Source organism: Aptenodytes patagonicus, chromosome 1 (assembly GCF_965638725.1).
Source record: "Aptenodytes patagonicus chromosome 1, bAptPat1.pri.cur, whole genome shotgun sequence".
Lineage (NCBI taxonomy): Eukaryota > Metazoa > Chordata > Aves > Sphenisciformes > Spheniscidae > Aptenodytes > Aptenodytes patagonicus.
Genome location: NC_134949.1, coordinates 39,905,560 through 39,932,035, shown reverse-complemented (window position 1 = coordinate 39,932,035; position 26,476 = coordinate 39,905,560). Strand labels below are relative to the sequence as shown.

The 26,476-nt window shown below is 37.6% G+C and overlaps 1 protein-coding gene across 6 annotated transcripts; it reads right to left on the bottom strand.

Annotated features, from left to right (window-relative positions):
• CPSF6 (cleavage and polyadenylation specific factor 6) lies at positions 1–26,476 on the bottom strand. 6 transcript variants are annotated; one of them, XM_076332605.1, is made up of 11 exons: positions 26,364–26,476; positions 17,625–17,834; positions 15,612–15,715; positions 14,703–14,848; positions 13,817–13,990; positions 12,198–12,702; positions 10,874–10,966; positions 9,770–9,885; positions 9,285–9,438; positions 8,069–8,263; positions 1–418 (listed from the first exon to the last, which is right to left on the bottom strand). In XM_076332605.1, the coding sequence occupies exons 1-10, from the start codon at positions 26,421–26,423 to the stop codon at positions 8,074–8,076; spliced, it is 1,752 nt and encodes a 583-aa protein (XP_076188720.1). In that variant the 5' UTR covers positions 26,424–26,476; the 3' UTR covers positions 1–418; positions 8,069–8,073. The 6 variants fall into 6 exon arrangements, with proteins under 6 accessions (XP_076188720.1, XP_076188737.1, XP_076188746.1 ...); XM_076332622.1 differs by having other exon boundaries at positions 8,069–8,260; XM_076332612.1 differs by lacking the exon at positions 1–418 and adding an exon at positions 5,495–7,927.

Sequence of the window (26,476 nt, the reverse complement as noted above, 5' to 3'; positions counted from 1 at the left end):
CCCCATTAAACAGTTTATTACAACACTACATCTACTGTAATCAAAGAGGTGCTGTGTACAGACATTATCATATGAACAGTTTAACATGAACAAACTACTATAAAAACAAGCATTTACTTGACTTTTTCCAATTGCTTGCACATTATAATTGCCAAATGTATATAACCAGTAATAAAGTTGCAAAAGCTATAAGGTTTAAATCACACAGGTTTCCCTCAAATAAAACAGTTAAGCAACATAAAAAAGTAAAAGAGCTACTGGTTACCATGTATGCAGATTTGCTTTATTCAGATCTATTCCTGTTCATTTTATCCATGAATCCTTACAGGCTCAGTTCAATCACATGAAGCAAACTGCTGGACAAGCATCGTTCCTTGAAGACTGTATCTTGTCTTGCACGCTGTTCCTCTTCCTTCAGCTGTAATGTGTCAAAATTTGTGATGTAGATTTTGCTAATCCCCATAATACACAGAAAATTGTTGGCTTATCTATACATACACAAGTCGTGCATCTACTTCACCATAATATAAACTAACACAAAATACCCAGAAGCAGTAGCTACTTGTTTGTGCACGGAATTGTTTTCTAGTACAATAGTTAAAAATAAAATTAATGTTGTTGTACAACAAAGTTGAAAGAACATAAATTTCACAGTTGAAGTATTGAATGATAAAGAAAGAAATAGCTACTGTTCCTGTGACTGATGGAAACATTTATATAGAACATTTCCTAAAGTATGCATTCTGCAAGAGTAAACCAACAAGCACGTAAGGTAATTTTGCCACAACTAGACTTTTACATTTTTACCTGCCCACTTACAGACGTTTTAAGCTGGTTTGACATTTAAGTAATGCACTGATTGTATAATGAAGTGGATGGCTCACAGCTCAGTAACATTTGAAAGTGCACAGAATCTGATACCAGTACTTCAAAATTTTGACTAGTGGCAAGCAGGATGGTCTTCACACATCTAAAAATACACGCTTGCAGTTTAACCACAAGAACCCACTTTTGAAATAATACAATATAGATTTGCAGGTGTCCTCGCCTACTTGCCCTAGAAAAAACCTCAAGCCCTACTTCCTACTCTCATCTATTTTGGCAAATTAAGGAACCACACCATTCAGAGTTAATTACTGTAAGAGTTCACAAAATATTTGGGATGGTATAATTCCATACACTGGATTTCAGTTGAATTCCATTACAAAACAATTAGCTATCTTCATTTCATTAATAATTCACAATTTCAACATTCAATAATTTCAAAATAGTTTAAATCAAATTGTTCAAAAAACCAACACATTAAATTGTTCACTTGAAAAACAAGACATTTAGAGGAGCAATTTCATGAACGTGCACCAGTACACAGCTGTCAAATATTCTTCTACCAGTTTAATAATTTCAAAGCAGTTGGGAAGACAAAGTACTCAATTTTTGCATGAACAATTGACACATTTCTTCTTCCTTTCCTCAAACTGACTGTTAATAACAACTTTAAAAAAACCCCGTATAACCAAGTAGGCTCTATACAGTACAGTATGCACATAAACTAATCCAAATCCAAAGCAGGGACTGGAATATCTTTTCTTATTCGCAGATTTTGTTCCCAAGTCATGAATGTATCAACCAGTAACTACTTTTTGGGAAGTTCCTTCCCCAGAGACCAAAATTTCCAGAGGTGTTACGTACTTTTAAAATTAATTAGTAGCAAAGTGACAAAGTGCTGCCGCCACAAGATGTGTTCAGAGTTGCAAGCTAAGTTAGCACAAACAGACAGGGAAGAATCTCAGTTTTTTAGCGGAGAAAGTAAGTATATGACAGCTGTGAGACTGCATGTCAGAATTTGCTGCTCTCATCATACAATTGCTGCGGCAAGAATTATGGATCTTTATCACTTCTGTGGCGACAGTTAACAGATCCAAAGCACCATATATATGATTTATACTACTAGCATAAGAAAGCTTCAGTTCCTGGGAATAATTTACTAGATTTGTAAGGGTACTTGTGGAACTACAGGAACTTCAAAGAACGCATGATAAACTGGATTTAAGATTACTGCTTTTCAATATAGGGCTCTTAAGATGGTCAGCACCACACTGAACCTTCATCTTGAAAAACACGACCAACTAAAATCCAAAGTGGTGTACATTTTGGTTTCAAGTATTCTGCCACTATACCTTGGCAAAACCAGAAACCTTTGTGGTTCCAAAAGGAAGAAATAAATCTGTATGGATTATACCTTCATGCTCAGCCCTTTTCAGTATTCTACAATCAAGTAGAATATTGAATTAAGAAACAACTTCAAAAAAAAAAAAAAGATTACACCTCTAGTCAGTACTTCTTGGCAATGCTGTTTTCAATCTGCCTCAAGCTCATATAAGCTATCAGTCCTGAGCATGTGTTAGGTTTGTACAATTTAACACCATACAGGAATCAGTTTCTCAGCATTTCTACTAATAAAACCCAAATTTCAGACTTATCTGTTAAATAGTTATTTTGTGGTTTAAAAGTTAGGGGTTTATGCCAGAACATTTCACAAATCAAATCCCAGAAATTAAGTGATCAAACATTTTTGTATTTATGCAAGATGCAACTTGAGCATTGTTTTTCACAAAGACAGACTCTTACAACAAAAACCAATAGATTTCTTAAATATAAAAAAAGCATCTTGCAGTAGCAACTCTAATTTTTTCCTTTAATTCCAATTATCCAAATAAGCATATAAAAGCTTTAAACAGTTATTAGAAGTGTGAAAATTCTACAGGAGTTTAAAGCTGTATGTGCATATACCCATCAAGTTTATAGTAGTGTAGTAATTTCTGATATTTTCAGAGATTGAATTTCAATCTCCCAACATGGTCACATTTCAGTAAAATGCATAATACACATTTGTCATTATATCCTAATAGCTCCTAAGAATTACTTCATGTAATTCACCTTTATTTTATTCTATACATAAAGAAAAAAAAAATACACAAAGCAAAAATCCCACAGAAAGTATCAGCTCGAAAGCCAAAATTTGTTTTAACTTAACCTACATTCCAGAACATCACAAACCTCCAAATACTGTGATGCTTTAGCTATAACACAGTGAGAAAGGAATTTCAAGCTTGACTCTATATTTGTCTTTCTGTGTGTAAGCTGATAGACATATGTGATTCTCTTCATCATACATGTACAAACAGACTATTTTACCACCACTCGCACCTTCTTCCATTTGTTGCATATCCCCCCCCCCCCCCCCCCCGTTATTAGTGTACTTACCTGGTATCTTTGTTCAATCTCAGTGTATAATTTAAGATCAACACCAGAACAATTTTCTGACTTTATAAATAATTTTACACGGGAAGAAGAACGCTCCCAAACTAGTTTCATTCATCATATGTCTTTCTCCTACTATCCCAGCCTGCCTATTCACCAAAAATAACGGATGAACAGAGAGGTGTGTTCAGAAAACTCAATCTTTAGTTTACAAATTAAGATGATGTGAATTATTGGCAAGTATCTTTCACATTAATATATGAGGAAGACACAAAAAGGTAGATCAGGCTGCCACAGGAAAACATAAAAATGAAGGTCTCTCTCTCAATTATCTTTTTTTTTTGTAAAAAGAAATCTTAGTTCTCAAACCACAATGAGCAAAAGAAAAAAAAAAACCCAAAACAGAATTTGTTCATTCTTTGGAGAACACTGCATCAAACCAACATTTTGACTTCAAGTAACTTCTTTATGTTTCAAATGCTATAAAGCCTTAAAGTTTCTTGGGGAACTTTCACACAGCTCAAATTTGTCAATACTAGTGATTTCACAAACAAAAGAAAAAAGCACAGGATGTGGGGAACACAAAAATATAAGCGTGTCTACAGACACCTCAGAAGGCAACAAAATTACAGCAACATGTTCATGGAAAAAATTTAAGTTACGCATTTATGCATTTGAAAATAAACAATAGCATAAGATTTTTAGTTTGTTTTTTGAAACATGTTATCACCCTCAAGAAAATGAGAGAAATCACTGAACATTAAGAAACAAACTATGTATTTCTGTAAAGCACCAGCGTAGCCATAAAATAGGCTTTAAGAAGCGCATAGAACAGTGGCACTGCTTGCCTCTTTCACTCTATGGTGGATTTCAAATACTGAATCAGCTGCACAAAGCATGATTTCTCTGATGAATGCCAGATGCGACAGAATAGTGCCAGCCCCACATATGTGCTTCCTCAAAAATACACATTTTAAAAAAGAGAGATTAGGTAAATAACGTTCATAATAGCTTAATATTAAGAAGATCTGAAATAATCCTAGACAGGCACACATACCCAGGTCTTGAACAATGCTACCACATGATTCACTTAAAATTCCATTATTAACTAGAAGCTTATTATTAAAATAACATACAAAAAATAGGCATTTTCCTATTAATTTACAAGGTTTCTTAAAAGACTAATTTCATACTTCACTTGATGTTTAAGTGGTTGCTAACACACTGTTACAGGACAGTTCCTACTTATACAAGCAAAAATAGAATGAATATTACTTAAACTATCAGTAACATTTCCCCTCCTACTGACACCAAAAAAATCCCAACCATGTTAGTTCTTAGATCACTCCAAAGCTGAAACTATTTCAGAGAGCTGAGAGCAGTTTTTGAAGAAGCATATGAGCCTCAGAAGTACATTAGACTTTAAATTATTTTGCTTACAGTGGTTTGAGAGCAGAAAAATCAGAGAAAAAACATGAAATATGGAGTACAAAGTCTACATACATATCAACTGTTACAATGTTAGTGTTTTTGTCTTTGCAATTCAGTCCAAATCCAGTTTAAATAGGAAATAAGCAATCAACCCAATAACAAAAACATAAAATGAAAAACTTAACATTCAGCAGTTATAGAAATTCAGACAGATTAAGATTGGGACAATGTATCAGCTAGAAATACATCATTGAGTATCAGTTAAACTAGAAAAAAAAAATAGTTCTGTCTAAAAAAAAAGTCAGGACTCATGCTGATGAAGTTACATTACTATTCTGTTTGTACACATTAATTTTGATGTTAATCCTTCTAAGTATCATTCTGTTGGACTAAGTTTTCTTGACTAATACAGGTTAGATTTGTCTTAAATCTATTGTTCTCTTTTATATCTATAGGCTTTCTACAAGCAAAGGTAAGATGTTTCAAGGGAACATTCAGTTCATAGTAACTCTGTAGAGTGGATTATCAATGTACATGAAGCCTTACTCAAGTGAAGGTACAAAATCTTGCAAGAATTTAATTTTAAATCATGAAGTGTACAAACAGAAGTGTAAATACCTGCTATGGTACATCTAAACTTTTAATAGAGTGTTGTTATTATAAACACATTTGGTAAGTTATTCCAATTTAACCCATCTCTATAAATGTAGTACAGTACAAACTGAATTTCACTGTATACAAAAATGTTCACAATGGACCTTTAAAATCCTTCTAAACTAGATGTGTAACACTTAAAAAAATGCCAGTACAGTATCACAGTTATGACTATAGGTACACAATAAAGAGAAGTATAAGTGCCATTCATAGGTTGCAGGCACAGAGGCAACTTCATGTTATCTGGCAAAACACAGTAATATGGGGAGTAACTCTTTTCAGCACTGCTGATATTTATTAAATGACTGAGACTGTTAAATCCGTTTATGAATATTAATCAATGTAAAGAATGAAACAAAAAAATGTATGGCAACATACATCTTAGTGAAAATGAAACATACAAACCAGGAGATAACTGTATTTCTTTTATATGTATGTGTATATATATATAAAAACCCAAAACTACAATAAAGCCCTTCTTCATTAAGACAGCAACAAGACAAAATGTTTACAACTTAACTTTAAAAAAATACCAAATGCTTTCATTTACATGCAGAATACTAAATTTGCCCTTTAAATCAAGTATTTAGGACCTATTTTCTTTTTTGCACAAGGGAATCTTACCTACGCAACCCCTCTGAAAAAAAAGAGAAGTCCCAGCACACAACAAAGTTAAAAGAAGTTGCATATATAAATCCCACCTGAATTGAGACTGAAACCACAGTCTCATTTTAAAATTGTGCTTTGGAAATTATAAAATGCAACCTAATGCTATTTGATGCGTTTTCTTGGGGTGACAGGGTAGGGAACCTGTACTTGGCACAGAAACTCCTTATCTACATGCACAACAAAAATTAAAGCTAGATTAATAAAGTATGCCAAGGGTAAAAAAAATTATCTTAAATTCCAGGTTATTAACCATTTTTAGTATGGCTTGCTCATCTCCATCAGAAGGAAAACACTCTGGAAAAGACTCTGGAAAAGCATCCATCACTTGGCTCAATGGTTACCTCCTATTAATAACAACTATTTGCAAATATCACAAATACTCGTTTATCATAAAAGGCAAAAATCCAGTTCAACAAAAGAAACTACATTTACTTTTGTTAAATCTGTACTTCTATGTTCTGATATTTTACAATTAAGAACCACAGTTGCTACTTTTATGCAATTGCAGAAATATTTCTAGCAATCCATTTTTTATGACAAAAAGTGGCATTAACAGATATAGACTGCCAACTTTATTTCAGCTGCCACGTTTCACCTTCCTACTTAAGTCTTTGACTTTCCTTCTCTAGGTCGATTACTGCTTTGTGTGTCCCTGTTAGTATATGAACCAAAGACAACATCCCACTGAATACTCAATAGACTAGAGCATTTAGTATCAGAATTTGTTCTCTCCAAAAGGAGTCAGTGACACAAAAGCCTGACTGAAAAACTGATGTTTAACTAATACAAAATTATATTTTCACTTAGGAGTATACTACATTTCATATGATTTCTAAAAAGTTTTTGCTCTATTTAACTTCTGTAAATCAGCTCCATGAATAAATACCACATGCAAATCTGGAAACTAAATCTGAGGGTAAATGTAAGAAATGGAAGTTGGGCAGACAGGCGAGTCTGCAAGCTTCAATTTTAATGTAGATGTAGTGCGAAATTCTTCTAAAAGGGGAAAAAGACGACTGCAGAGAAACTAACAGGTAGGGTTTTACCCAACTGTCAAATATAAGGAATCATGGGTAGCTTGAATTCCCAATCCTCAAAATGGCACATTATATAACGTGATGAACATTTCTATGTATTTTAAAGCTCTCAGCAGTACACTGAAAAAAGTATTTTTTAGCATGCTACTCTGTAGCTATCTAGACATTTGATGCATGCAAGACTGCAGATATATGAAATAAAAGAACAAATTAGTTTGTGAACAACCAGAAAAGAAACAATCCTTGCGTCATACATTTGTTTACTAGTCTTCAGAAAATGACTTTACTATCAGAGGGGGGAGGGAATGAAAAATCAGGGTGGTGGGGAACAACTGAACATAAATCTTATTGAAGATAACACCTGAATTTAGCTAGAAGGCGGAAGATATTGACAGGTCACAGTTCATAAAATAAAGAGCAAAGTCAGGCTATATTTCCTGAATTTGAGTAAAACTCACTGGAAAAAAAAAACACAAACCAAAACCCAAAACAACGCCATACGTGTGCAAGGACAGCAACTGTATGTACATGTGTTTCCTAAATTGAAATAATCCACACATGACATATGAAGGGCTCAGTGCTGCCGTCCTTACACAAGTAGATTTTAAAATACAAAATTAGTATTTTAAAATACAAATAAGAAATACAACCATAAATTTAATATAATCTTCTAAGATAACAAAGAGAGCAGACTTATCAGTCTGGCTTACTGCTTTTTTAAGAATTGGTTTAATTGCATTTCATAAAAACTGCAAACATTAATACTACCTAAAATCAAAAAGGCAGCATGCAAACTGCAGAAGATAATCACACAAATACTCCCTCCCTCCCAAGACCAGTTACCTGTCGTCACTTACCTATGTTCATGTCAGATGCTGCAAGAAGAAAGTGATTCAGTACATACTGCAGGACCATTTAAATGCAGCTATTAATAGTGTAAATAATCCCAAACCTAGAGTAGTTACTTTTAGTAAGTCAGTAACAGTAAAGTTCAAGAACACGAAACAAATGCTCACCTTCTTTAACGATGACGATATTCTCTCTCTCTGTCTCGTTCTCTGTCACGATCTCTGTCGCGATCACGATGCCTCTCTCTTTCACGGCTTCTTTCCCGATAATAGTCATCGTGACGATCTCTACTACGTGATTTGTGGCGCCTACTTTTTTCTCGTGACCTACTATGGTCCCTCTCTCTGGATCGCTCACGTCTTCTAAAAGAAATTACTTCATTAAATTTTTCTTCAAAATAAAGCCATCCGCATGCCAATGTTGTATTCTGAGTATGAATTTCCTCAAAAAAGGATATGAGAGAAATATCTGTTCACTGTGATGCAGGTATGTTTTTGTATATAATATGAAAGATCGCTGGTATAAAAGGTGGTGGCTAAGAACTCAGTTACAGACAGTAAGGTGCATCCGCTTTCTAATCTATCAAGGAAAAGTCAGAAAGTACATACTCAGAATGGAGGATGAGATGGCTGAAATCAGGTGGGGGAATGCACCGTACCTCAAATGATCACTACAACATGGCTGCTAATCTGTGTACTGAAAGTATGTGCCAAAACCAGCCGTCTTTGTGGTTTTAATATTCAAGGCCAACTACACTACTGCTACAGTATACAAATGAACTAGAGGCTCAGTGTTTGTCCTAACTCGGAAACGGCCGTTATTTAAGTTTTGAAAGAAATGTCAATCTCTCATTTGTACTAAGCAGAAGAGTCCATGAATTTCAAATCTACCTACTCCTGATTTTTAGACTGTATGACAAAGGACAACAGGCAAAATCATTCTGCCCAACTTTTTTTCCCCCAACTTGAGTGTATTTCTACTGTGACAAGGGTGGAGAAAGTTACTTTTAAGCAAAATGAAAACTGGCAAATATCCTCAACCTTAATTTTCAATAGCAAATTCTAATAAAAATTATGCACTGGACATCTTAATTGACTAAGGACAATTCTATTTTGAAGTCTACATATTGCAAGAGTACCATATAGGAAAGGATACTAAATAAAACTAAGAGTTAAACTTAAGCTAGTCAGATCAATTTTGAAAAGAGGGTTAATTAAAAGGCAGCTAAATTCGGGAAACCCCTATTTGGTTCTTTCACACATTTCTTGTGCAACTCAGCAAATCACTAAGCTTCTTACATGACTTAGTTTCTTCTTGGTGAACTAGTCCCGCGCTACACCTTCCCTTTTATAAGTAAGGGCAGATGGAAGAGGAAAGTTTTACCTGGATCCAGAACCATAAGACTTGGACTCAATTCCATGAAGGCAGTCCTGAAGAGAGCTAATAAGTACTTTACAGCGATCATCCGCAGATACTTTGGACTGTTTAATTAAGGAAATTGCAGTTACCAAGGTCTCTATAGCACTTCCATAGTCCCCTGAAAAGGATACAAGATCACAATCAGAAAATTTTGCAAATTAAAACAAAGATTTTTATCTGTAATAATATTACCATTTGGAGTATCTTCTCTTCAACCCCCATCCAGCCATTACTGTAGACCCAAATATTAAAATACTGTCCAGATCAGTACTCAGAAGGCATTCTCAGAAACTAATTGGAACACAGCACAAAATCAGCCACAGGTTGTACCTAAATTCAGCCTCCTATTAGGAAAATGTGGCTTCAGGGCTGCAAGTTTCCTAATAGGAAAACTATAAACTCTTTTCAGTTGGATAGAATAGCAAATACATTAATCGAGTTTTACTAACCAGCACTGGCATCTGATACAGCTCTCGAAATGGCACTGCTTGAGATCGCCCTATTTCTATTCATGATTTCTTCAAATTCTGCTTCACTTAAAGGTGTCCTTGCAGCATCCATTTCTCTGCAAGCAATAAAATTAGTATTTAAAAGGTTAAGAAAAACTTAAGAATATATCATTGCAATTTTAACAATCCAAGTTTGCAACTTTAAGCAAAGTGACAAACAGAAAAGAAAGCAGGATCTGGGTTTGGTTTTGGTTTTTGTTAAGGACCATGTTACACTATAAAATCCTGAAAGCTAAAAAAAAAAAAAAAAAAAAAAGAAAAAAGGTAAAAAACAATTAAGACATTGCTGTATAAATAGACTTGTTCATCCCATCTATTTTGAAGATTCAGCAGCACTTAATATTGTGCTTTACAAATATTTATAATTTTCATAAAACCCTTGAAGGTATGTAGGTAGATATTATCCCAATTGAATGGATGTGGAAATACATGTACATAGGCAATGCGACTTTGAGCAAAATTAGAGATCATTTTTATAACAGTACTGGAATTAGAACTATATGATCCTGTTTCCCAGATCTTAAACTAAGACCAGAATTCTATAACTTACGAAAAGCAAATATAGTCTATCATCTTTGAAACACTCAATTTTCTGAATGATACTTCAACATTTTACAGCTAATTTTGTTTTTTTATTTCTGGTCAAGTTCAACGTGCTCCAATTTGATCTCCAAACCAGTCACAGTAAGGAGGAAGCAATAAAGCAGAATCCTCGTACTTATTACACTTTTTTACTTTAATTATTAGCTACCTATATAGGGTTTCCAAAGTAACAGAAGTTAACCTATACAAAAATTTGCCCCAAAGTTTTGCAGTGTCCTATTAGCCAGTCTCTATATCACACAGAGAATTTGGAGAAATGTGTTAGAGACAAATGTTGAGACTGTTAAACTGGCCCACTGCTTGATATTTCTAGAACAGTGTTAGTTCTTCTGGTAGAAAGAAAATGCAGAATAATAAGCAATGCTATCCTCTTAATTGCAAGAAGTGGAACAAGATCCTATAGCCAGTTTAGCATAAGAGGAAATGTCTAAAAATTCATACCTCCCTGAGTTTTGAGTATTATTTTTCGTGTGCCTCCCATAGAATGGAATATGTAATTTTTCTCTTATGGACATGTTATTTCCAGTGAAACGCCTATGATATATAATTAATGACAATTTAAATAGTTATGGATGATAGTTTTAACATTGTTAATGAAAATACTGGACAGTAAGTTATACTGTCCTATTCCCACTCCTTCCCTCCCCAGACATTCTATAAACTGCAGGCAACCTCGATTTTGTCCATCAAAAAAACAACCAACACCTTATCGTTTTATTATATTTCAGGCAATTAAGCCAAATGCTTGAATTTCTATAGTTTCTGTATGAACATAGTATGTACAGATGCCTGGGGTTTTTTAAACTTCGTGATAAAAGAAGAATCAAAGCAAAGTGTCTGCAGAAAACATTTTGAGCAAGACAAGTGTCTCTCATGCTAGCAGTAAAATCACAACCGAAAAATCCAAATGTAACTATGTAAAAAGTGTCTTTCTTACAATTTATCCCAAAATTTTCTGTGACAAATACAAATATGGTGAAAATCAAGCAACAGCAGCAACACAGAGATGCCTGAAAGCAACAGATGAAAAAGATGTTTCAAACAAGATGTGAAAAACTTGACAAGTCAAGTCAGAGACTCAAGAACTCTGTCCCAGATAGGATTAACCATAGGAAAAGCCACTGCTACAAACACAGCAAGACTGCACCAAATGAGCAGAAGCATCCTGACAGGAAAGGAAGGTAAAAGTCTTGCAGTAAATTCATGCCTGGCTTTTGTGATAAAGACTAACTTTGAATTGAATCCTGAAGAAAAAAAGGGACAAGCAGAGCTGCTGAAAGATGAAAGTGGTATGAGCTTGGTATGGCACTGTACTCAATGTATGCACATATTCAAAAAGGAGAACTCCAGAGCATTCTAAACAGACAACTTGCAAAGCACAATGATAAAGGTACAAGTCAGAATTTCAAGTTAAGACAGAAGCACAACCAGAAGCTGCTGCATAAGAAGTGATATATAAGTTTACATGTAGAACACATGGAATGATGACACTGCCAAATACAAACAGTGAAGACAAACAGTTCAGAGCTGAAAAGGGAAAGTGAGACTACTGGGGTTGCAATTCAGGTTTTTCTTACTGCTACAAACATGTTTCTGCGAGATATTTCACTGAGAGAAGTGAAAAGGGGCAAATTAGAAGACTGTTGGGATCCCTTCCAGCCCTATTTTTCATTATTTCTAACATTTGCATTAAAATGGAAAATCAAATGCTTCCTACAAGGGAAGTAAAATCTACTACCAAGCACATTACACCAAAAGCACTCACCTTCCAGGTGGCCCATAGTCACCTCTGTCATATGGTGGAGGTCGGCCATATGGATCTGTCGGAGGTGGGCCACGGCTGTCTGATGTAGGTATGCCACTGTTGGCAGGTGGGGGGAAGAAAGCTGGATTCACATGTGGTGCAGGTGGTGGAGCACCTGGAGGTGGCCCAGGGAGATGTGGAGGAGGAGCAAGAGTCAGGGGTGGCCCAAGAGGGCCAGGCGGACGAGGGGGAAATGGACCCGGAGGTGGAGGTGGACCCTGCTGAGGTGGTGGCGGACCTGGTGGTGGCCCGTAGCCTGGAACTGGTGGTGGAGGGCCTGGAGGAAGCGGCCCAAGTGGAGGCTGACCAAAAGGCTGTCCTGGAAACAGAACTGGTGGTGGTGGACGGTCACCACGATTAGGAGGTCCAGCTAATGGAGGTGGGAGGACCTGACCAGGAGGTGGAGGGCCTGGTGGGCCTGGCGGGCCAGGAGGACCTAAAGGTGGACGTGGGGGAGTTTGTCCAGCTAAAATAAAAAAATAAAAAAATAAAAAAGAAAGTTAAGAAATAAAAGGCTTAGTGAAATAATTAAAATTCTTGCCTTTTTTTTTTTTTTTCCTTAAAAACAACAAAAAACCAAAAACAACCCTCACTGAACAATTTGCAACTTACACAAGACATGCATGGTCCCACTTTGGGTCCAGTAGCTTAGAAAATTTTTAACAGTTGCTTGACTATCAATATCTAAAGAGAACAACATTAACTTGAAAACTGACAACTCGCTCCCCCCCCCAATCACTTAATCATCTGCTATTGTTACCAAAATCCCTAAAAGCTTACAAAAACTTGAAAACATTGCATCCTACTTACACCTGCAGCTAGTCTTTCATATGGGGCATAAGATACCATATATATTAAAAATATAGGAAAAGCTATATTGGAGAAGGTAAGGTAAATGCAGTATCCAAACCTACTTTCAGGTCCTCATTAGTGGTTTTTCAATTTGACCATGTCCCTTTGACTGTTAGTAGACAATCTACTACTGAATGACATTTATTAAAAATACTTAAGCAGAAATAAGAACTTCACTGCAATGCAAGCCTGATTGTCCAACAGATTTCTCCCATATCAGATACCTGACTAAACATGAACACCTTCCCCTCAAATCCGTGGTATTCTAAGTGCCAACTAACTGACCTGTCAGTGGGCATGAATCAAAGCTGAATTTCTGATGATGGGCAAACTTGTAATGCAGTAAGGAAAAGTTACTTTACACCCTGCAACACAGGCATTCTCACCCCATATAGCAAATCAGAAAATCTGAATTACACTGCACTAAAGACAAGTCTACTTGCTAACACAATCTATCTTAATTTCTTCATACTCTAAAAATATGTACATTGACACATTATAAAGAATGTATCTAAAAAATGTTATTATATTGCTATCAAATTTAGGAAGTACAACTCCCTGTTTGAACATCAACAAAGAAATATTGTCGAATCCTACAATCCAGCTGTGAATACTGATTATAGCACATTACTGAATTGCCTTGATCTTTATAATTTCCCAAATAAGTATGCCGCATTAATACAAGAAAACACAAATGAAACTGAAACTCCACATATGAATTGTTTTACCTGGGAAAGGTGGTGGTGGCCCTCCTGGCCCTGCCGGTCCAGGGAATCTGTCTCCACCTGGAATGGCACCTGGAAAACGGCCTCGCCCTCTATTACTAGGTGGAAACGCTGCTCGTGAGCTTCCTCCTGGGGGACCAGCTTTACCTTCCCCAGACATCTGGCCAGACTGTGTGGCTGCAATGGAAAAGCAAAAGTGTAACTACATAAATCAAAATAGGTTAAAGCTTTTCAACACTTGATCTAAAGTTTTATGCAGCGCTAAAGCATGACCTTATGAGCACCAACTTGTTCCTTGGTACCCAAACCATCTGAGGAGGAAAAAGTGCTTTGCTAAAATACGGCAGCGTTCCAGTATGCCCCATACTAAAAGAATAGCATCTGGGGAGGCTGTCAGTCCTTCCTTTAATGCAGCCCAAGGCCACAAACTATTAGGACTGGGAACCACAAGACAAGGTGCTGGAGGGAAGCACAACACAGAATCTCTCTTCCCCATTTTGTCATAAGCGCAGCCTGTCCAGACATCAGAATTTAGTCCAGTTTGTCTACAAATGTTAAATTTCTAAATGCTCTTGTGCTTTTTTCCAAAATTACATCCACAAGAAATTGAGAAAGCTTCTCCAGCTGTAAGACAAGATTTTCACAAAGCTGCAACCTTCTTCCAGTGAGTGCTGCCAAAACAGCAGCTCTTCAGTGTATTCAGTGATTTTTTTATTTTTATTTAAGAGAAACATCTTTAAACAGAGATGCAACTTCATCCACCTGGACTGTAAGTATTTCATAGCTATTTTAAACTGTGTAGAAGTTATCAGATGCTGAGAGAAAAACTGCCATACTACTTTTGCAATAAACTTCTGTTTTTCCAAGACAGCACGTAAGAAAGGCTTACTTTTCCTTGACTGCATTTCAAACTGACTCAGAAATTGTTTATTGCATGGAGTTACAACAGGATTCTGCCCATGCAATTCTCTTTTAGGCAACAAGTCCATCAACTTTTTGGAGGATGCTTCCGATCCCACACCCACAAGGGCAAACCTGAAAGGAAGAAGAAAAAGTTACACCACAGTTTTTTCCATTTCCTGGATATCCTGATGCCTCATGAAAAAGGTTACACAGTAAGCAAAAGAATACTTGAAAAATAGATACAGAGACTGTTTCACAGGTCTTAGTCCAGTTTTCAGATAAAATATTCCAGATAAAATAACTCATTCCAGGACACAGAAGAAGAACCAAGAGTGCAAGTACAAGATGCATCAAAATATACCACAACAAAGGCAGCTTTTTGGTAGAGTATCAATACACTATCTATGAATTCATATGACCACGTTATTATTAAGCATTCAATGTGTTGTCATTACTACTAAGGAGAGAGAAAGGCACATTCACAGAAGGAAGATTAGGTTGCCAGTGAAAAATGGTCTCAAGCACTCACTCTCAATAGTTAATGGAAAATAAAGATGTAAAGAAAGATTTAATAATGGAGGTTGGGGAACAGTATTTACACTATGAGGAACAACAAGGATCATCACCACACTAACTGAAATCTAGGAATAGTCTTAATGAAGATGGCCAACAAGATTTAACTCACAAAATAATGAGACACACAATACCGTCAAAAAATTTATGCCTGAAATTCAGGTCATTAGTATGAAATGATACATCCAATCATCGCTGGATATCAATAAACAAAAATTATCCGTTCACATACTGACAGTTATGAAAATTGAGAACTCTTTCTCCATTTCCACCCTCCCAAACTTCAATCCATTTACAGAAAAAACAAATGACAAGTTCTTACCCTTTAGACTGGCCATTAGCACGATTTTCAAAAAATTTTATCTCCAAAATATCATTTACCCCCAGTGAATGAACTGCTTCAGTTAAGTCTTCATCTGTTGTCCACTGAAAAATATTTTTAATATTCAACTATGAAAGCTTATCTAAAACACCAGGAAAAGGGCAACTAAGTTTTCCATGGTTTTTTTTGTGTGTGTGAAATTGGTCAAGAGGAATACTTTATTCAGGCTGTCAATATTTTCTGACTTTTGGAGAGCAGTCATTTGTATTTTACAATTCTCAGAAAATTAATTTTAAAAATATACACACTTCCCTATATACTACATTGCATCAACCCCTCCACACAGTATACCAGTTACAGTATGCCAAAAAAATTTGTATTTGAGTAACTTTTGTCTCCTGAGACTACAAGGCTTAAACTGGACTATTTCAATAACTGTTACTTTTTCCACACCCAATCCATTTTTTCTCCCACTGATTCTAGTATTTTCACACAAAAGTCAATTTTATACACTCTATTAACCAGGTGCTCTGAGAGCTTTGACTAGTGAGAGTTTAGTGAACTACATATTATTTGCACAAAACCAAGCAGGATTTACAGAAAAAATAAGGGAAACTAGTACAGAAACTATGGCTAGAAATATCTGCTTCCACTTAACCAAACCTACTTGGCTGCAACTTCCTATTAATTACTATGTAATGTTTAACAATTTCACTCATATCCAAAGATACACAAATACACCAATACTTATGGTTTTCTTCCTACTTCTGTAACTTCATCACTTCTTTAAATTTCATATGGGAAGTGCAAAGCAGGCTTTCAAGATTCTGAACTACTTATCTGATCTTCCTCAATCAAGGCTTCTTTTAAAAATTCAAGAAATTACTTTGCTGAGAGCTAAACACAAAGACAACAAACACAATAGCAATACTAAAGTAGATAAATTCATTTTTTGTGGATAATTTTATTTGTGAAGCCAAATAATGAGTAATAGGTACAATTGCTGAACATTGGCCTACCTGCTTTGGAAATTGTGACATTTGACTTGGAGTTCAGCTAATTCATATGCATTTTATGGATTCCATTCATATATTTTAGAATGGTACAACTGTTAAGTCAACAGCTCCTTTACTTACCTATTAGCTCCCAAAATTAGGATACTGTAATAATTAATGAGAACACCTGAGCACCCATAAAGCATTCTTTTTCAAGTTTAGCACTACTAAGAAATTAATCAGAAGGGAAAAAGCCTTGAATGAGAATTTTGCATGTGTGGACCTGGAAGAACTGGATTTCAGGTAAACAAACAAAATCTCCAGTTAATTCAGCTACTGACCAGCTCTTGCACTTTGCTTAACTGCAATTGATTTTAAAATGCTTTAATGCTAACAAAAGTAACTGTCTTAAGGGCAACTGCAGTTCAGTGAGTTATCCCAAACCTGTTACTCCTAGGACCGCAGAAATAAGCCTCAAGGCAAATACCTGAAAACAGTTTTGTTGTAAGAGTCACTGCCCTGCAAAAAAGGAAGTGGAAAAAGGCCCTGGAAAAATGTGAAAAGTAATTTCAAGAAAATCCCAGAGAACCTCCCAGCTCCTTTTTAAACTAAAAACTTCAGCAAGAGTTTACTAAAAAATGCATTTGTTCAGTAGCCTTTAAGTATCTGCAGGCATAAAGTATTTCAGAGTTTAAGCTTGTTCTCCTCTTTCATTCAGTTCTCTGAAAACCTTAAGAAGATAGCAGCACAAATATCCCTTCATAACGCTTAAAACATGAGAGGAAACTTTAAAAAGTTTATATTTACTGAAGATTTCCTCGAGTTTTTAGACATCAAGACAGCTCCAGACAGGCTCACTAAATTTCAGGTAAAAGAAAAAAAACAACAAAAACCCACATGCTTTGCTGTATTCTTAATATTTCATATAAAACAATTTTTAAACCAAAAATATTTGCAAAGAATTATGTTCATAATTTTAAAATTCCTGGCTACACGTAAATAGTAGTAAGATACTTACCCAAGTAAGATTTCCAATGTACAAGGCAATTCTCTTTCCAGTATATGTATAGACAACATTTGGTGCAGCTCCTTTACCTACATCATCCCCAACAGATGGTGGGAGAGAATCCATGTAATCACGATCTTCTGGGGCATCTCCATTATTTGCAGATGGAGAAATTACATCATCATATAAATCAATCTGATCATGTCCACCATATTCAGCTTCCTAAAATACAAAAGACACCTTGATTATATTTAACATTAAACACTCTTAAAATTTACTTGAAAAAAAAATGCTGTGATAACTGCCACGTTCCACAGACATGGTAAGTCTGATCCAACACCTACACAACATCCCTGCTGAAAAGCTAATCCCCAGTTTCATCCACATTAAAGTATATAAAATTCTTATGACTTCTGTTATATTCTAAACTGACGGGGGGGGGGGGGGGGGGTGTCAACAAAAAGTATTTTTGGCCACTGTTTTGCATTGCAATACTTTTGCCCTTGTAATATAAACAGAAATCCAAAAACCCACAAGCCCTACTCCCAGAATTATAGACATTAGCAAGCACGAGCAACGTGCAAAATGAGAGGCTAACATCCACCCTCAAGCAAATCTTTTTTCCATCAAAACATTTGGTAGAGTGAACAGACCCAGCTTCTAAAGAAGCCCTACTGTCAAACACAACATTCTACCTTTCAGATTTCTACTACATTCCTAACTTGATTTTTACCTCCTCATTCACAGAGGGGCCAGACAGGGAAAGAATTCTATTTTGTGTCATTAAATTTAATAAACCCAAGGGTTTGTGTTTATTAAACATTTATTTATTCATGGGCTACAGAGGGACTATTCTACAGCATCACGGCTGCCTCTGGAACATTTTGGTTCAGAAAAGCATCGTGGGGTTTTGGACTGAATCACTCCCTTCTCCCTTGGGTTGGTACAGGTTACAGCACAACTCTGGCCAAGTGAACTAGATTCCTTTCAGAGGGAATGGAAATGAGAGTTTCTTTCCAGAAGCTCTGCTTCATGTGTGCTCAACAACTGCATCCTGCCTGCTAAATGGGAACAGACGGGTCAAGATCAATCAGTGGTCCTTCAGACAGCTTAGACTCATAAGTGTGGTAGGAATATTTGGTCCAAAAGGCCAGACTAAATTTAGCCTGAAGTAGATTATGCAAACAGTGTGTTAGGTAGACAGAGGGGCCTGAGCACCAACTGCCTCAATCTGCTGATGTGCTACTACCAAGCCATATTACTTTATTTATTATAAAGACAGCTGTACTGTCATCACCGAAGACAGACAATTAATAGAAGGGCAAAACATGTTGACTGTAAATGATAATAATCTCCTTCACAAAAACATGCAAAAACTTTTTTTAATACACAGTGTAACCTCAATCAGTGGGATCGCTTAATTCCAAATATGAATGAAGCTGGGTGTTGTATATTTGCATCAAAGAACTATTTTTAAAACAAAGACTTCTTTTGATACTTGCCATTTTTCATCTTATGTACCGTCACTCATCATATTCAATGATGATCAATTCCACAATGGAACGCTGCTATCCTTTTTTACTATCCTAGCAATCACTTATGATCGAACAGCCCAACCTGCGTGTGAGAGAGGCACCATCTAAATGTCTACTGACAGGAAGGCAGTAACTTCTCAGTGAACAACAGTGGTCTGACAAAGCTTAGGAGAGCCTAACAGTGTTTAATGTTAACCTTCAGCTTTTATATTGACTTTCACAGGTTGCTTTGCCACATGCAAAATTTGGACTTCAAAAGCCTGCAGAAGGTTCCTGGGTTCTTCCACCCTGATCCAGAACAGAAATCGCCTCACCAGGTTTTGATATCAAGAGATATTTCAGCATCCACTATCTTGTGAATTTGTATCTAAAACCCCACACAAGCATAGACTAGATAGGTATAGATAGAATATTAGAATAGATATAGATAGAATACACTAGATAGAATAGTACAAGGTACCAGATATGGCAACTAGAGAGAATCAAGTTGGATTCCACAGAAAACAGGCTGCAAAGCTAGCAACCTTGGTTGAAAACCCAATGTATCCACAACCATCATCAGATGATCACCTGTCTTGAAAATAAGGAAATATTATCAACTGCTACTCATACAGAGAGAGTATCACTAAAAAAAAACCCCAACCAAAAACAGCAAACAAAAACCACACCCCCACCCCCTCCAAACAACAAACAAAAAAAACCAGGTAAGCTAAGTTTTGGCATTGTCATTTGATCCTCAGTAAACTGCACTGTCCCAATACACCCAAAACTTCAACAGAAAATTTATCTCTCTTAAGGTAAGTTTATAATCATTAAGTATGGGCTTCATATTTTCACCTAGTCTGTCCAGCTCTCTGTCTCAGTTTGATTCCTCCTATCATCATTACTAATGAAAGTAGGTTCAAAGAACTGCCTGGGACAGGCCTAAACATGACATCTTACAGCAAGATTAAGGATGATGTCACAAGGCAATTAAGGAAATCCTCCGCTAAACGTGCAGTAATTCTAGTCATCTGTGTGTATGGGCAATGACTTCAGGGAAGTAGAATTTAGTCTTGGTAGACAGATCCAAACGGGCAGCCACCAGTCTTACAGCAGATGTACACTAACCTACCTCTCTGAGAAGGCTGGGGTCAGCATTGCCAAAATACCAGTGTAGGCAGCAGTCCACAGCTCTGCTGCACTTTCCTAGTGGCAAGAAACTCCTCTGAAATAGATCAAGTTTCTATCACATAGGCTTTCAGGTCACCATGAAAGGAGGGAGAGAATTATCAGGGCAGCGCAGTCTGCATGTAATTTGGGGGGGGGGCAAAGTGTCTGATAGCATCAGTGCCTTAATTTAAATCAATAAAGACATAACAGAAAACCTGATGTTGTTCACCATAATCTCTTCTTACATCACACTGGTTTTGCAGCCAGCATGGAATTCATTCAGTCACCAGTCTGTCAACAAGGTGTGTGGTTCAATGATTAAGAATGATCTGAGTCAGCAACTGCAAGTGTAGACTGAAGAGAGGTGTCTCGATGGCTGTTGCACAAGATTCAACAACTCTTCCTCCTTCAATACATGTACCATGGAAACTTACCTAAACGCACCCTTCTTTCCTAGATGCAGAAGAGTAAGAAAAAGAATACAGGAAGTGTTACTTCTCTAGTCTTAGCTATTTCAACAAATGCTCTGCCCGTACCAGGAATTGTTTTTGACCTCTTCCGACTTCCTTAGTTAAGAGAAGACCATCAAGCACAAAGAAATTATTTCTGCTCAATTATAGTCATTCACAATCTTACAGATAAAAATGCTAAGAAACAAAGTCAGCATCGTTATTCTGGCCCCCTCTACAACTGACTCAGTAGCAATGCGTTTCCAAAGCCCATGTCTTAACTAGACCACAGTCTGAAACACTAGATCATTTGCTCTGGAAAATCAGGACTGAAATTCCACATTCTGTGCTATTAAGTGGGACTGGGTGAATTAAAAGGGCACTGAAAAGATATGCTCTCAAAGATTCATGCCAGACTAGCTGATACACTTCCAGTTACTCAGCCCTTCCTCAACATTTTGTATTTTAATTACCGTTTGCAGTGTTTTGCAACATTCAAATACGAAAGCCATAAACACATGGAACATCACGGTCATGTCCAGAAAGGACAAATTAAAAGTGTTTTTTCTTTTTGGAACTTAGCAGCCATGCTCCTCTGAGTTGCAGAGAAGAACTGGTCACTCACTTTACAAATGCTGTTTTGGAAACTGGCTTTTTTTTCCCCCCATAAAATTTCTTTAAAATGTACATACGTCTCTTAGACTTGCTTTTTCCACTCAAGTCTGTTCAATTTAAGAGTTAAACGCTAAATTACACCTCCAAAGAGACATTAAAAAAACCTTGGTGACATAAATAAAAATTTCATTTAAAAATTTGCTATTGTTTCTGAAAAAAAATGTTCAATTAAGAAAAAGCAGATTATCCAGCTTCTCCCTTCTCACTTTTTCATTCAAGTTACAGTATATGTGGTCAAAAACTGTAAATACACATTAGCATCCTCACTTTAAAAAAGTTTGTAGGTCCTGAAGAATAACAAGTTAAAGAGATAAGCAAAAATCTTTCTGGTTTCGATTAGCTGCCTGAACACAGACAGGAACCTTAACAAAACAGCAGGCCTTTGATGTTTCTAAAATAGCACACTGCCTGTGGCAGAAACATCCACCATGGTGGACAAGTTTGTTAGACCATAAGATTCACGTTTACACTACAGGCCCAACCGCTCTCGGCTCTACAACTGGCACACCACTAAAATTTAAGGAATCTAATCCCTTGTCAAATAGAGTAACTAAAAATCCACAAGTAGTCAAAAGTATAAATTAAACGTAGGTAGTATTGCTGTTTGCATTAGAACAAAGCTAAGAGGCACCAGATGAGATGGTCTCAAGTTTGCTTTGTAGTTTGATATTTGCTAATATACAAAGGTTATCTCTTCCCCAGGCCCCTTTCAGCAGATCAACAGAACTGATGAAATACATACCCAATAAGTATTGCGCATACATTTTATAATAAATGCAAGTCTGCCAGCTTATGGTTTTTTATGACCAGGACAGCTCTGCCCTTCTGAGTAGAAATTTATTATACCACAATGTGTCCATCCCCTCCCATAACGAGACAACTGCCTTTCCCAATGTAAAGGCTGTTTTTAATAACCTGTTTTATGTGGCCATTAAATGCTAGCTTTTATTATTTGTTACACAAAAAAAGTATTTTTCTGTGTTACAGACAAGGAGTCAAGAGAGTAACTAACACAGGTTCCTAAGAATCTGTAGCCACAGAGGTTTCCAGATAATTAGCCTCTTAGCTGCTTACTCCATCTAAAGCACTCTTATTATCCAGTTACAAAATACAAAGTCAAAACTCTTTCATTTCTAATTTGTTAGCATTTAAATATCAAATTAGAACACTACAGGCATGTTTAGACATATCCACAATGCAACTATGCAAGTATACTCATTAGAGTATAAACAAAGCAAGTGCTCTTTCCACAGCATTAAAATAAGAGATCCTTAAATTGTTTTGTATCCTCTGCTTGGTCAGGATTTTTACATGTATACCTATGTACAGTATGTATAATAAAAACAGTTTTTTACTGTTTAATTATATGCATGTGTGTACATGAAAAAAAAAAAACTTGGGAAATGCAAAGCTGATCAGAGCATCAGAAAACTTGACAATGCATGGTCACATCTTCATGACTGCAGGAAAGTAACCCAGTTTGCTGGCCAAAGTTGCAGGCAACCTTGAGTCAGACCCAAGCTGGCCTCATGCACCGGCTCCTCATTATCTCAGTATCATGCACTGATACTCCAGGTTTTTGTGTACAAAAACACACCATGATATTTGCTAAAGCACCCCTAATCTTACTGCGGTCTTCTGCCATCAAGAGAATGCCAGCCTCAGCCATTTGTATGCCGATAATGCAGTTCTCGGGTGCAGCACCGATCTCTTTCTCTTGAAGAGCAAGATGCATAACGTGTAGGGAGATGGTCAAAGTAAAATATGCCATGCAATACCTATTTCTTACAGGTCACAAGCAATGTATGCAGAAAGTATTACATTTATGAGACTCTCATCTCAAAATGAGATTTTAAATAAATACAAAAGACTGCTGGATGGGGAAGCCAGCTTAGAAGAACAAAATGGAAAATGACTCAACCAACTTCTCAAAAAAAAAAAGCAAAAAATTTTAAAAAAATAAATACAACTGGTGGGAGCCAAATTGAGTAAAGCTGTAAGCCCAAGGACAAAGAATACGATTATGATGAACAATAAGTTAACGAAAGGGTAAGAGGCAACACACAGACAAAGTTTTGATGAACTCCAGATGGAATGGGAAAGATGCATTTTCACTAAAAAGATCTGACTTCAAGTTAGCCAGCTCATTGCAACCAACACTTAATACAACCCAAGACGGTTCTCAGTTTTCACCCATCTTAGCCAGCTTGTAAACCCATGGCTCTGCGGTCTTTATTTCACCCTTATAACCTGTGGTTCATTTAGCACTAATCAAGCAGAACATCCCTCCCACCCTTCTGGAAAAAGGCATAAAAAAAAAATCCCAGAAGAGCCTGAATAATGAGTACCTTGACGTCCAGAACACAACAAAACAACAAAGGGAAGCTCATCCAGCCACAAGTCCTAAATGACCCATTTACTACAGATGCAAACAAAAGTTTTGTCCCAGCTTGGGTATAAATACAGTTATACTGTACCCAGAAGAACAACAAAGCTACACAGTATATTTTTCAGTTCCTGCTACTGGCAAAACTAGAGGAAAGGGTTCATATAGTCCAACTCGAACTAATATTGGTAAGTCAAATTAATATAGCGCAACACAATCCAAAAACAATAGCTTATTGCTTTACACATAAAGCAATTTTTCCTCATAAATATGGTGTTCCGTAAAATGTCCGCTACATAAACAAATTAATAATGCAAATCACTTTCTCCCTACAGCATTTTCTCAACTGTCATCTTTAACCATCCACAGATATGCAGAACCATGTCCCATCTTATCAATTTAAGCTGTCAGCTTCAAATCAGAAACAGTAATTCACGAATAGAAGCTTCTAGAGGACACATCACAATGATAACAGAATTAGAGGTAGTAAGTAATATTGTAGACAGAAACAACTAGCGTTCTTTCATACTTAACAGAAGGAAATGGAAAAGTGCAGAGGTATCAATCTCTCCCAGTAAAATTTTCCATTTTAAAGTAATATAGTTCAATTGATCAGATCCTGAGACAACATGAGAGTCACAAAAATGAAACTTGGAAAAGAACAAAGAGCAAAATTTTGGAAAAAAAAACAAACCCACAACAAACCACCCACAAAAAAGAAAGCCAAGCTGAGGTAAAAGGGGCACTAGCCTCTTCTCACTTTTCTGCCCTATATTTTGCAAGGTTCACCAACTGAGGAAGCAAACTGCAGAAACACAGCCCCAGCAGGACAGCAACTGGGGCAAATACAGTGAAAAGAGCAAAAGGGTCTCCTGACTGCTGGAATAAGCTAAACCAAATTATCACAAGACTCTTCATCTGTACCATCATCCTTCCTTGCACCATGGCTATAGGGAATATCGATATTAACCATAACCTGAATAGACCAGGACCGTGTGAGTGAAACAGACGATCCCCATCACTTTTGTTCTGGCAGTATCTGTCTGCACTATACTTACAGTACAGAACTATTCTACTCTGAGGGCTTCTGCACACGTGAATTTACACAAACACTACTGGATTCAAATTAGTTTTTTCTGAAAAACTTGTTTTGTTATCAGGGTTTTACCTGGAACTGATTAAAACAAAACCAAGTTATTAAAGAAACTGAAGAGATGTACTCTTATGCAAAATAGTATTTGTGCTAGGGTTCACCCCGATTTAAATTCATATAATGGGTCTTCAACTGTGAGGGGGAAGCCTTCACATGTAGACAAACTAAGAGCAAATCGGTCCTCTCCATCACCTGCTCTCTGGTATGGCATTCTTTTATAGTATACCTTTATGAGATTACTAATCTTCTTAATTACTTTAACAATAAATATCTAAAGAATTAGTTTCCTGAGATAGTTATAAGTTGCTATCCAAATTAACTGTAACTTCCATAACCTATTATCTATTTCCCAGTTCTCTGTAGGGCAGGCAGGCATACAACTGGGCATCACTCAGTAAACCCAGTAAATGTGTGAAAGTGCAGTTGTTCTCGGTTATTTATGTTCTAGGGCAGGAACAACGCAATCTGGGGCAACGCAACCTGGAGAAGTGCAGGAGTCACAAACAGGACAGATGGCACGCAAAACGGATATGAACATCAGGTTTCGGCAGGAAAGTAGGCACACGGCTTTTTGGGAAAGATGAGGGGTAAAAAAAGAACTAGAAAAGTGGACTACTTGTAATCCAGGGAAGTTCTGTTTATTTCATCCACACTTCCTCACCAAAATAGGAGCTCGCCCTCTAAAGAAGACCTGCGCAACTTTTTTAACGACTAGGAGAGAATAACGAATAATAAAAAAAAACCAACATAAAAAAAGGAAGGCAATTTCTCCAGCGCCGCAGAATAAAGCTGTACTAGTTCTGCCTCCCCCGCAAAGAGCGGCCGAGAAACTGCTACCGCTCGGCGGCTTTTTTATTCATCTGCGAACAATGGCAGCATTTCCCCTCCGCCGCCGGGAAGGAGCTGCTGCTCTCCCTACCGCATCCGGGAGGGTCCCGTCCTCGACGGCCTCCTCCGACCCGGGGCGAGAGAGGGATGTGGAGCCGCTTCTGCGCGGGCACTTGAGGAGGGAGCGAGGGAGGGAGGGAGCGAGGGAAGGCGCTCGCTCTCGGCGCACCGCGGCCTCTCTCGCGCCCTGCCCGCCAGCAGCCTCCCCTCAGAGACCGCGGCCGGGCGGCGCGGCGCTCCCCGCCAAGCCGGGCCCCGACAGCGCCCGCGGGACGGGACGGGCCTGAGGCAGGGCCTGCCCCCACCCCCACCCCGTCCCCGCGCAGATCCGCGCCCTCGACGGCGGCGGGAAAGGCCGGCGGCGGAGCCGGCCGAACAATGGCGGCGGCGGCTGCAGCGGCGCGGCCCGGCCGCCGCGCCGAGGGCCCTGCAGGCGGCGCGGCGGCGAAGGCGGGCGAGGGAAGGGAAGGAGGGGAGGGGCCGCGACGCGCCGTGCCCGCCGGCCGCGCGTACCTGGTTGAATTCCTCGCCCACATCGGCGTAGATATCGATGTGGTCCACGCCGTCCGCCATGATCCCACCCGGCCGCGCCTCGGGCCGCCGCCAGCCGCGCCCGGCTCCGGAGC

What these genes read in the sequence shown, in the direction of transcription:
- CPSF6 (XM_076332605.1), bottom strand. Translation starts at nt 26,423, where the DNA reads ATGGCGGACGGCGTGGACCACATCGATATCTACGCCGATGTGGGCGAG. An exon ending in GCCACCACCACCTTTCCCAG is followed by an intron (nt 12,703 to 13,816) that starts GTAAAACAATTC and finishes TTTTTATTTTAG; the next exon opens with CTGGACAAACTCCCCCACGT. An exon ending in GACTATGGGCCACCTGGAAG is followed by an intron (nt 10,967 to 12,197) that starts GTGAGTGCTTTT and finishes TATATATCATAG; the next exon opens with GCGTTTCACTGGAAATAACA.